Raw genomic sequence first — 12120 nt, 5'->3', positions numbered from 1 at the left:
ACACACCTTGGCTGTGTCTACACTGGCATCCCTTCCGGAAAAGGGATGCTAATGTAGACTTTGGAATAGGAAAATCCGCGGGGGATTTAAATATCCCCCACGGCATTTGCATTAACATGGCTGCCGCTTTTTTCCGGCTTGGGGAAAAGACAGAGAAAAGCGCCAGTCTAGACGTTATTCTCCGGAAAATAAAGCCTTTTCCAGAGGATCTCTTATTCCTACTTGAAAGAAAGAAATGTGTCTTAGTGAAACAAAGTGTAAGAGCTGCATTTTCATAGCAACATACAAGGAGTTAGCTGCAAAACTCTTACTAAGATTCTTGGGAATTAGTCAGCTACCTTCTTCTACACCTCTTGAAAACATTCTACTTTGCGCAATGCAAACATATAACTAAAGTTGTTGCCCTCCAGATCTTGATAAGAATGGGAAGTTTTCCAACAGAACCTGCCAGGAATAAAAATGATACAGGAAACATCCTGGTAAACAGATCTATTCTCTTTCATTTGTACAGTGAAAGAAAAAGAGGATTTGCATCCAGATCCTGAAGCTCAATCAATAAAAGATGAGATCTTTGGAGAATATAGGTAAATATGATCTACTACAGAACATGTTTTTAAAAATATCTTCACAAGTATTTCTTGAATGTGTTTTATTATATCATACTACTAACACTATTTTTTTCATTTTCAAAGCAAACCCCATGGGAGTGGATGATAATATGAATGTAAAGATATATCCAGAACATTTTAATCCACCCAAGTTTGGACATAGGTATTTTTTTGATGGAGTAGCCCTATTTGTCCATCTGTTACTCATTTAGCACTATAAAAATAATGTTAATATTGAGCCTGATCCAAAGTCCATTGAAGTCAATGGAAAGGCTCTCATTGATTCCAATGGATTTTGATTGGGACTTTTGTAACATGGAGGTTCATCTGCAGAAAAAGAGAGAATTAAAAGGATAAAAAATAGCAAATAAGTAATAAATAGTACAGTAGTTTACAAGATTGGCTGCATTCAAGACTAAAAAGGTTAATTAATTGCATTATATATTTATATTATTAATTTATATTATATTTACATTGTTATATGAAAAATACATCCTTGTGTGAAGCCATATTGGCATACTTATTAGCATTCAAACACAAAAATTACTGGCTAAATCCAATATGTACAGTGGATTATTTACAAAGAATAAGGGTTTTTCCTGCATAATTTCATCTTTATTTAATTTTTAATGCCTTCTAATGGGACAGATATTTAGAAAGGTACGAACGCCATGTGGTTAGCAACTTTTACCCCCCAATTTCAGCTTCTGTTTTCTAGAAATACAAATATTATATATGGGGGAAAAGAGCAACAAAATTTCTTGTATACAGAGTGTGAAAAGACAAATTTGGGGGCCAGATACTGGAATCTTTATTCAGTCAATGTTACTAATAACTTTAGTAAGAATTTGAGCTAAGGGAGGGTGGCAGAGTTGAACTTTTATGTTAGGGGCCCAACTCTGGTCCAACAATTGGGAAGATTTTTATAGCATCTACAACCACTTTCCATTTTTCTTTGGTTATTTTTTTCCATGAAGGATGACAACATACTTGCAAGAGCTTTGTATTTTGTGATTCTAATGACCTTCAGTTCCACTGACTTCAACAGAGTGGGACTGATTAATGTAAACTAATAGGTTAGTATCTTACAAAAATATAGTAAGTAATCTTGTGGCAGTATGAGCACCTCCCGTGAGGTGCCTACCAACTTCAGCTCCCATTGATGTAAATTGAATTAAAAAATACTGATCCCAGCTTGGAGGAGATGCTTAACACTTCAACCCATTGGTCTGAGAGAGGCAAATGTGTAGTTTTATGCCAATCCTGAATATCTGAACTTGGAACAGAGCAATGTGTGACAGTCTCTATATAGCATTTAAATGGAGCTAGAGGGAGAAGATAGCTGAGTTCTTGAGGCTGCAGTACAAGGAGGTGACCAGCACACAGTGCCATTGCATTCACATCTTGAGAGATAGTTGGGTGAAGTTGTGCACAAGTTACCCAATTTTTATGTGCAGCCATGGTAAGTTGGATTTGTTTATTGGTTCTCCTAAACACACTGTAAGAGAACCATATAATTGAGTATAGTCAGTCTTGACCATTATGTGTTTGCATATGTACATCAGATTATTTACTTTACTGGACATAAATGTCTTTTCAGGAGACGTAAATATCCTATAGATATACATGGACATATTCTGATGTCACTTTCTTCACTGTAAGTCAGTGAAACTCCATTGATCTCATTGGCATAAATGAGAGCAGGAATATGGCCCAGTTGTCTAAAGACTCAGGGATTCCAGTTAAACTCATAACATTTGGCTAAAAATGCTATTACCTGTACTTCTTTGTCCATTTTTCATAGTATAAGAGTTTCTGGTAATATTACTTATATCTTGTGGCAGATGGGAAACTTCTGTGACAAATTCCCAGCTTTGTTGAGACAGGAAATGCTGGGCTTTCCAGAATATACAATGACAAGCTCATTGCAAGATCTCATGGGATGTCCCATGCCATTTCCACTTGAATACCTTAGTCAGAAGATACCATTTTCTTTAGAACTTCTCTGTTTCAAGCACTTTTTTTTTGTAGCAGCTTTGTACAGGTTCCCATTGTAAATTGCCTCTTTTGACTGTTTCTTAGTTATTTAGTGTTGTCTTATTTACTATTTTGGCATGTCTAATAAAAAAGGATTTTAATTAATATAGATTAGCTTACATTTATTAAAAATAGCTTTTTCCAAATAATACGAGGCATCTTGTAATACTTAATTGAATCATTCTTTCATATATATTAAGAGTTTGTTGCTAGAGATGTTACAATGTAACCAATGCACTAATGCTGATAGATTCCCCTAGACAAGACTTTGCTTTCCTGTCATGTTAATAAATACGACTTTCCTTGGATACACTCAGAATTGGTGCCATCATTTTATAAAGATGGAGTTAGTTGAAAAATGGAACAGATCCTTTGTGAAAAATATTGCAAAATAAGTGTCCCCCTTTTCATGGAAAAAGGGAGATATCTTTCAACCAGCTCTGCTGCAAAGGTAAAGGCCGAGAGCTCTGATCTGCTTAGGGTGCCTTTGGCACAAATGCAGTGTGTGGGTCCTTTGTGGCTCCCTAATCCTGAAGTGCATCTGATGAGAGTGTGGTTTGCCAACATCCCTGCATCTGTGGGTGTAATCCCGCCACAAACCCTACATGGGACCAGGGAATACTAAGTGGTGAATTAAGTGAGAAGCCAGAGCAGCCAAACACAAGAATCTTCCCAAATAACTCTAGTGTAAAGGAAATTATGGTCTCTTTTTACTGAATACAAATGATACAATATATTTGAAGTTTGGGCCCAATATATTATTGATGAGTCAAGATCCACATCCATTATGGCAAGTGCAGTAACTGCAATTGTGTGCACAGATTAGTGTTTGTGGAGCGCAGCTGTCTAGAGGCCTACCTGTTTGCACATATACAATTACCCGCTTTATGTAATTCTGTGCCCCAGATGGGTCTTTAGCACTGAAGTCAAATCTGGCACTTCTACATCTGAAAGCAAAAGAGAACCAACTCTCTTATCCAAAGCTGCTAATAGGCTCATCAGTCCAGGTGTCCCTAGATGGGAACATAGTGTCACAATGAATGAATGTGGATTATGTATGAGCAAGTGTCAAATAGATAGATATGCACAAGTGTATTTTTAGTTATTGTATTTATTACTCATAAAAAATAAAAGTGCTTACCTAGCACCAGACCAATCATTTAAAGATAGATAAGTGTTCTCCCCTTCCACCAAAGATCAGGGCACAATAAAATACCAATACCCCCAAACATCAGCCTTTACTTCAATCTATCTATTCTACTCCATAGACCAGGTGAAACAAATGGACCCCACAACTGGGTTTGTGCTTTGTAAAATCCGACTCTTAATGCCTCTTTTTAAGGAACAAAGAAAGATGCAATGATGAATCAGTACAGCTGGTTTTCAGCTTTTATTTTTTCCTCCTTCCTCCTCCTTTTGATCCGTAGCCCCTGCCTCCATTTTAAATGGCAAGAGAAGAAAAAAGGACAGGAAGGGGGGGAAAAAAAGGCAAAACAAAAACTGTTCGCAATGCATTCTTTTCAATAGTGTTTGCAATTTTTGTTTTGTTTTTTACCTATTCCATTAAATTCAAAATAACAAAAATTGCAAAGTGCAAACAATGCACAGAGCTGGGTACACCAGGTTCACCATATTTATTGACTTGACTTGGAAACAAGGGAATACTGTGTTGTGAGCAATGTTCTGAAACTATCCCAATCAAAATGTATCCAGTTCCCTCTTTCTTCAATATATCTGTTTATTTGATAAAGGAAATGAATAATTGCTGTTGTAATACAAAACTAGATTTTGGGAAGATTTTTCTTTATTTCATAGTGACAGCGATGAGAAGCCACTCAAAGGCAGCCTGCAGTCACTTAACGGGGACATTAAAGCTACGGAAAGTGCTGATAGTTTGGTAGATTATGGAGAAGGGGACCAAGGGATGTTTAATGAAGATGGTTCATTTATTGGTGCTTATGTTGGATCTAAGGAAAAAGGGTCAGTCGAAAGCACTGGAAGTTCTACAGCAACTTTTCCTCTTCACGCATAAGATATTAACATACATTATTAATTTCAGATTGCCATATTTATCTTTACTAGTAACCAACTATTGCCATGTGTGATCAGTAGGTTGCAGAATGAATCAGTCAGGAGAGGACCCCAACCTCCAATTAATATGGGAATTAGTCGCTGCTATCAACAAATGATTTTTGACACTTTTCAGTCCTGATAGTTTGGGTGTTTTTATGTAATAAAGAAAAGGTGAATAATACTCTCACATACAATATATACCACTCAGTCTGACCAAAACCATAGCCTCTCAGTGTTACATATGTATAAAGATAGTTGCTAGCCTACATGTTTCTCTGTATTACTTTCTCTTGTATGCTTTATCACTTTGTATATATATTTACCTCCAGTATTCCCTAATATATAATGACCTTAGCCTTGTGGAGGTCAGCAGATAGTGGGGGTGGGAGAAGGCAAAAATTACTTTAAAAATTAACACCAAGAAAAAAAAAGAAAACACCATAGATATACATTCAATATATTATTTAATTTTCACGGAGAAAAAGAACATCTGTTTAAGTAATTCTAGAATAAGTGGCTAGAGCTGATTGCAATTACTTAGAGATGCAGCTTTATCCAAATGTTATTTGATCTCAAATGTGTTCTTAAAAGAAATAGTTTCCAATCTGGTATCTATGTCGTCTCTCCAATAGCTGTCACTCTTTCCTTTAAAAAGTTCAGACGTACTAGCTTTCCTTTGGCAGAGTTTAATTAAGCTTATCCTACAGTTCTTGTATGTGTCAAGGAACCAGGATCAGGTCACAGAATCCTAGGGTTGGAAGAGATCTCAGGAGGCCATCTAGTCCAACCCCCTGCAAAAAGCAGGACTAATCCCAACTAAATCATCCCAGCCAGGGTTTTAGACTACTAAAACAGCCACCTGATTCTGACTCCCAATCTCCTTGAAAGCTGCATTTCTAAACAACTATTTTGGTCTGCCTTTTGTCTGTATATTTATATGCTAGCATATATTTCAGGAATGCCTTGTATATATTATTTGCAATGTTGCTGTAGTGATGTTAGTTTCAGGATATGAGAGACATATGATGGGTGAAGTAATATCTTTGTTTTATACTAGTTTCTGTAGAGGAAACAGACTAACTTTTGAAATATGCAGAGTTCTTCAGAAGAAGTTGGTCTAGTAAAAGACATCCACCTTAGTCTCTTATACATATTTACATAACTGAAAATACAGATTGGTTTTAATTTGAAGTGAGAAATGATCCTAGCATGAGTCTGTATTTCTTTGTAGTAATAGAGGGACAAGTTGGATATAAAACTGTCATATTTGCTTTTCCTCTTTCTTTTGGGTGATAACTTAAAATAATTGCTTCTCTCTCCAAAAAATAAACCTTGAATATTTAGGGATTTTTTAAATTTTTATTTTCATATTCTGCATTGTTACATTTTTAAAAATGGATTACAATAGTTTCTTTTCTATATTGTTTACTGATACAGAAGGCTTAATCTGCAGTCGCTCCTTTCTTTGCTAGTCATTCCCATTACAAACTCAGCAAAGCTGCGTAGTACACTTTTGTCCTGTTTATATTTGGTCTCTGAATGATGATGATGATTATTGTTTGATACTTTGAGAAGTTCTTTCCTAACCACAGTTCAATGCAAATGTTCCTTAAAGTTCTGTGTTCTTTTTAATTTGTTGTATCTGCAATTACAATACATTTCTGTCACCACTGAAAGAATTCTTACTATATAGATGCCAATTCCTGCAAAATCTTTTTCATACGAGTAGTCCTTAGGCAAATAGCTCCATTAAGGTATGCAGAATATGACCCAGAATTTCAACTTTATGAGCTGCATGATGCACATTGTTAAATAATTATAACAATGGTTTTAATTTTATACAGTACCTACAGGATCACATTTTGTATTCAGCTAAGCTCCTATTCATATACTTTAATGAAGTGCCTACAGTTTCAAAAGTGTTCAACAACCAGGGAATCCTGAATCCTTTTGAAAACTTGGCCTTAAATCTTTTATCCTAATTCAGTCAATTCTCTCTACTATCTATTTGTAATAAAAGCCAGTGGGACTACTTATGTGACTTGGAGGAGCATGATATGGCTGTGGTTTAAAAAAGCACACCATTTGAGGTGTTACTAGCACCTCAGATCACTAAAATTGGGGAATTAGACAAATTTCTCACTATTTGTACTCTTTGTAATACAGGCAGTCCCCGGGTTACGTACAAGATAGGGACTGTAGGTTTGTTCTTAAGTTGAATTTGTATGTAAGTCGGAACTGGTACATATTGTAGGGGAAACACTAGCCAAACATTTCTCCAGAGCTCAGTTTTATTCTCCCACACCTCACTTCCCTCAGTCCTTTATTCTCAAGCTGAGGTATCTGCTGAGAAAAGCCACTCCGCGTCTCCCTGGTCTCCTGGGGGCGGAGCACTAGCTTCGCGTATCCCTGGTCTGCTGGGGGGAAGCAGCTAGTGCGGGGTTGCCTCACCCCGTTTGTAAGTAGGGATCCTATGTAAGTCGGATCCATGTAACCTGGGGACTGCCTGTACAGTTAGTTCAACTTAATCACTGAAAAGGGATGGTCAGCTTTGGGGGAGGCGAGGTACTCACACACGGGAGTCTGGAAACTGAAAGCTTACATCCTGTCCTAAGTCACATAAACTGACTCTTTTCAGGACTCGAGACAAACTACCCAACAGGATGATTATCCACAGATGCTAGAGCATGAGAAGCTAAATGTGAAACTGATGAAAATTGACCAGACTTATGATGACTTGTGTTTATAATTGTCAATTTGTTGCTAATCTGTTCCTACTCCATTTCACTTTTAAGGAGCTCTGCACTAGCCCATGGTTTGACCTGCAGGGGCAAGTTTCCTTACTTTCTCCATTATTCCACTTGATACTGTATTCTTAAAAAAAAAAACTAATTGAAATTTTTCTATTGCCTTGGATTTTGTAAACATTAAATGTAATTTCTTCACCCTGTCTCTTCCTGTCATCTAAGGAAGCTCATAGTAGGACAGGGAGAGCCCCTAGCCAGTGTTATCCAGCAAGCTGGAATAAGAAGTGCCCAAACGCCAAATTCTAACTATGGGCCTTTCTAGTTTGATTTTAGCAGTCCATTGAGTAGCCAGAACCTTGTCTCTTCTTCCCTACTGCTGTGCCAACTTCTGCAGCTATCACAGAGTCTTGAGAGAGAAATCTGACTAGTGAAGGTGGGAAAGGTCCAGACTAGGGCATTAGACTATATTAAATAAAAGTTCAGTTACAGGAGTCTGCCTCCTCCTGCTGCTCCCCATAGCTGTTAAACAACTCCCCTGTGTAAAGGTTTTGAACCTCTGACAGGGTCCAAATTAATTAATTAATAAAAATCCGGTGATATCCTTTGCTCATTTTTAGCTCAGAGTTGCTTATGACATTTCTATGATGTCAGAATGAGCGCTTTTTTACCTTTTTTTATTCAGACTTTTAAATCTTCATGCCTCAAGGCCTAAAAATCACACTGTGACAAAAAAGTCGTGCAATGAATTTTTTAGTTATCTGTCCAATGTCTGAAATGTCTGAAATTCCCTAAGATTCTTCTATAACTCCATTATCTCTCTTGATTAATTATTTTTAGCAGTGATGGTTTTAAGGCACCTTTATCTCTACTATATATTCTGGAATGTGCAGAAGATTAAAATATGTTTCCAAAAGAGATGTCTCTTTAAAAGCAAAACAGCAAGCTAGTTTATAGTTTTGGAACCAGTTTTTCCCTTCATTCACTAGCAGGCCAGATTCATACATTTCAGTGTAAAGAGAGAGGTAGTTACAATATTAGCACCATAAATGCACTACAATAATTAAGACAAAAAGCATTTCTCATATTTTTCAGTAGTGATTGATATTCCCTTTATCAAATAATATCCACCATGAAATAAAGAGTCATGTGCTAAGGAAAATGAAGCAATTGCAATGAGCATGGAACAACTGTTATCTTTTCAACCTTCAGGGGGTGAAGGAAACACCTTGCTCATGTGGTAATGCTGGGAGAAGAAGAAGGAAGGGGTTTTAGAAAGGAGAAAAGTTGGGTTCTCTCTCCCCTCACTCCTGTTCTATCTGCTGCTGCTTTGGTCATGACATGGGATCGAGCCTATATTAGAAAGTTAATTCTATTATTATTTTGGCATGCTGTCCACATTTTACTGACAGCACAAGTCATAGAAGAGTAGTTGTGATTTTCAGAAGCTTATTTCTCAGCCACAGCTGAACGGAATTTCCTGTGACAATGAAAAGGCACGTCTCTGCTCCCAGGGGTTTCTCCCTCATGAATTTCATCAAAGGCCCTCTTTAAACAATGCAAGCGATAGAGCTGCTCACAGAAAAGATTGCAAACATTTTTTACAATGCAAAGTCTTAGGAAACCAAAATATGGAGTGGGGAGGGTCACAACAACTCTCTAGTAATAGGGACCAAACACTTTACTCATATTAGATATTCCAAGCCTCCAGTAGTATTCACATTTACTTTAGTACTCCTTACTTATGAAATATGGCCCATTCCACATGGATAAGGAAATTGTCTCTGTCCATTCTCCTACTGACATTTGTGGGTTTCCACAGGAGTCTTTGTTACTGGGTACATGTCTTCACCGTATGTTTGCTCCCTGTTAAAATAATAGAGAAGCTCCCACTGCCTTCACCAAGAGCAAAATTGTTTAAAATCGGAATGTTCTTTCCCCCTGCTAATCAATCAGTACACATTGGAAAATGGGCAAAAAGGGACCTCCTGGCTCATAGTTCTCAGTTCAGCAACCCACATCATGTAATTTCAGTGATACATTTATTGAAATACAGTAGCTAGGTTGTTTAGTATACATACTAGAAAAAGTATCTATCATAGGAGATCATATTTTCTGTAGGTAAACTTTCAACATACCTACATGATGCAGATGTTCAATGATTGTCACTTTGTTTTAGCCTGATCATACAAGCCTTTTTGATTACCCCTTCTTCCATCAACCTAATGGGACAAACCATGTGAGCCAATGATCCGCATGTAAATAAAAGTTTGCAGGATAAGGATTTTTTCCTCAGTGAATTAAAAAATATTCCCAGCAGTATGGATCTTTCTATACAAAATGACTTTGGACAATAATTTTATACATAGCTTTGGAAAACAATGTTAGTTAATTGGGTATGTTTATTCTAAGCCTTGTATACATCTGAAGAGGCGTTTCATTGTCATTTCAATCATGCGGTCACAGTTATACAAATAAATAGGATATTTAGATGTGTTCTAGATAGTGTATCTCAATTATTTTAAATAACAACCATGTAAAAATAGGTCAATTAAGGGTAATCATTGTTAGGGCTTGCTGGTAGAAATTCCATTAACTTACAAAAGATCATGCCCTCAAAACCTTTTTTTTAAGGGCACGTTTACACAGCATGGCAAAGGTCAAATTAAGCTATGGAACTTCAGCTACGTCAATTGAGTAGCTGAAGTCGAAATAGCTTAATTCAGCTTTTGGTGCTGTTTACACAACAGGAAGCCAAAGGTAGAATACTCTTCCTTTGACTCCTGTCACCCTCATTTCACAAGGAGTAAGGGAAGTCAGAGTAAGAAGTTCTCCAGCTCACCATTATTTTGAAATAATGGCTTGCAGTCTAGCTCTTTGGGTATGTCTACACTACCCCGCTAGTTCGAACTAGCGGGGTAATGTATGCATACCGCACTTGCTAATGAAGCCCGGGATTTGAATTTCCCGGGCTTCATTAGCATAAGCGGGGAGCCGCCATTTTTAAATCCCCGCTGCTTCGAACCCCGTGTAGCGCGGCTACACGGGGCTCGAACTAGGTAGTTCGGACTAGGGTGCCTATTCCGAACTACCGGTACACCTCGTTTCACGAGGAGTACCGGTAGTTCGGAATAGGACCCTAGTCCGAACTACCTAGTTCGAGCCCCGTGTAGCCGCGCTACACGGGGTTCGAAGCAGCGGGGATTTAAAAATGGCGGCTCCCCGCTTATGCTAATGAAGCCCGGGAAATTCAAATCCCGGGCTTCATTAGCAAGTGCGGTATGCATACATTACCCCGCTAGTTCGAACTAGCGGGGTAGTGTAGACATACCCTTAGTTACTTTGGAATAACACTGCTTTGTAGGCATATGCTCAGGCTGTGTCTAGAGTGGCCAGTTTTTCCGGAAAATCAGCCGCTTTTCCAGAAAAACTTGCCAGCTGTCTACACTGCCTGCTTGAATTTCCTCAAATGCACTGACTTTCTACTGTAAGAAATCAGTGCTTCTTGTGGAAATACTATTCTGCTCCCGTTCGGGCAAAAGTCCCTTTTGCACAAAGATTTTGCACGAAAGGGCCACTGTAGACAGCTCAGATTTGTTTTCCGCAAAAAAGTCCCTATCACAAAAATGGAGATCGGGGCTTTTTTGCAGAAAAGTGCGTTTAGATTGGCACGGACACTTTTCCGCAAAAAGTGCTTTTGCGGAAAAGCATCTGTGCCAATCTAGATGATCTGTTCCGAAAATGCTTTTAACGGAAAACTTTTCCGTTAAAAGCATTTCCGGAAAATCATGCCAGTCTAGATGCAGCCTCAATGTTTAGAGTTTCAGAATAAAACATATACCTAATGTTTTCCATTGATCTCCTGACTATTAGTACATGTTTACACTTCAGCACCATATCTTTCATGGAAAAGTTTTGACTATCATATCAAGCCTTGTAATCCGCAGTAATTTGTTTAGCTTTCATGCAGGAACCAATCTATGGGTATGAGCCAAAGCATACTGTATTTTTAAAATTTTACACAATATTTTGTTACTTCATGCAAAAAGATCAAGACAAACATGGTACTAAGTTCACACAGTTCACACTTTTTTTTTTTACTAGGTGAATGTTAATGTAAATTTATTAAGGTTTAGAAAAAGGTGTTTGTACTGTAGTTGTTGTTTGTATCATGCCTATGTACATGTATGGTTTTAAAAGATATTTTCATTATACATGGAATTCAACTTTGCTAATAAAAGTTTGACTTGATGTATTCTTCAAATGCCTAACTTGTGAGTGGACCATTTATTTTTTGCTCTTGCACTTCTTTGTCATCAATTCTAATTTGATTTTAAATTAAGGCCACCTTCTCAGCTGGTGGAAGGTGAGGTAGTTGTATTAGCTTCAGGGGAGCAAATTATGCCAGCTGAGGAAAAGGCTCTGGAAGTCTATCGAATTGATACAATTGAACATAGGCATCCAAGCCAGGGAAAACAATGAATGTTTCAACAAGAGGCAATAAAAAAGTCAGAACTGTACCTAATTGCTACTGTTCATTATAAAGTACTGGAAAATGTACAGGTCATTGCTCGGGTCCTTAACTCAATTAATTTTGGTGGGTTTTTCTTTGGAAGATAATATGGAAATATCCATGCTTCATTTAAATCATTGCTCTG

General features: G+C 37.5%; 1 protein-coding gene across 12 annotated transcripts in view; it reads left to right on the top strand.

Annotated features, from left to right (window-relative positions):
• The window catches only part of CHL1 (cell adhesion molecule L1 like), a 223342-nt gene extending 211629 nt beyond the window's left edge, over positions 1–11713 (top strand). For 9 of the 12 annotated variants that reach the window (XM_089781240.1, XM_089781245.1, XM_089781244.1 and 6 more), the window contains 3 exons: positions 512–584; positions 4461–10347; positions 10783–11713. In XM_089781240.1, coding sequence (XP_089637366.1) covers positions 512–584; positions 4461–4677 — 290 coding nt within the window. In that variant the 3' untranslated portion in view covers positions 4678–10347; positions 10783–11713. Of the gene's footprint in view, positions 1–511; positions 585–692; positions 2409–2452; positions 4417–4460; positions 10348–10782 lie in introns of those variants that run through there. The other 3 variants (XM_089781247.1, XM_075938667.2, XM_075938668.2) reach the window with 3 other exon arrangements.
• The last annotated feature ends 407 nt before the right edge of the window (positions 11714–12120 follow it).

This window comes from Pelodiscus sinensis, chromosome 11 (genome assembly GCF_052426305.1).
Source record: "Pelodiscus sinensis isolate ZL-2025 chromosome 11, ASM5242630v1, whole genome shotgun sequence".
Lineage (NCBI taxonomy): Eukaryota > Metazoa > Chordata > Testudines > Trionychidae > Pelodiscus > Pelodiscus sinensis.
The sequence above is the reverse complement of the archived record's forward strand: the minus strand, read 5'-3'. Positions and strand labels throughout refer to the sequence as shown.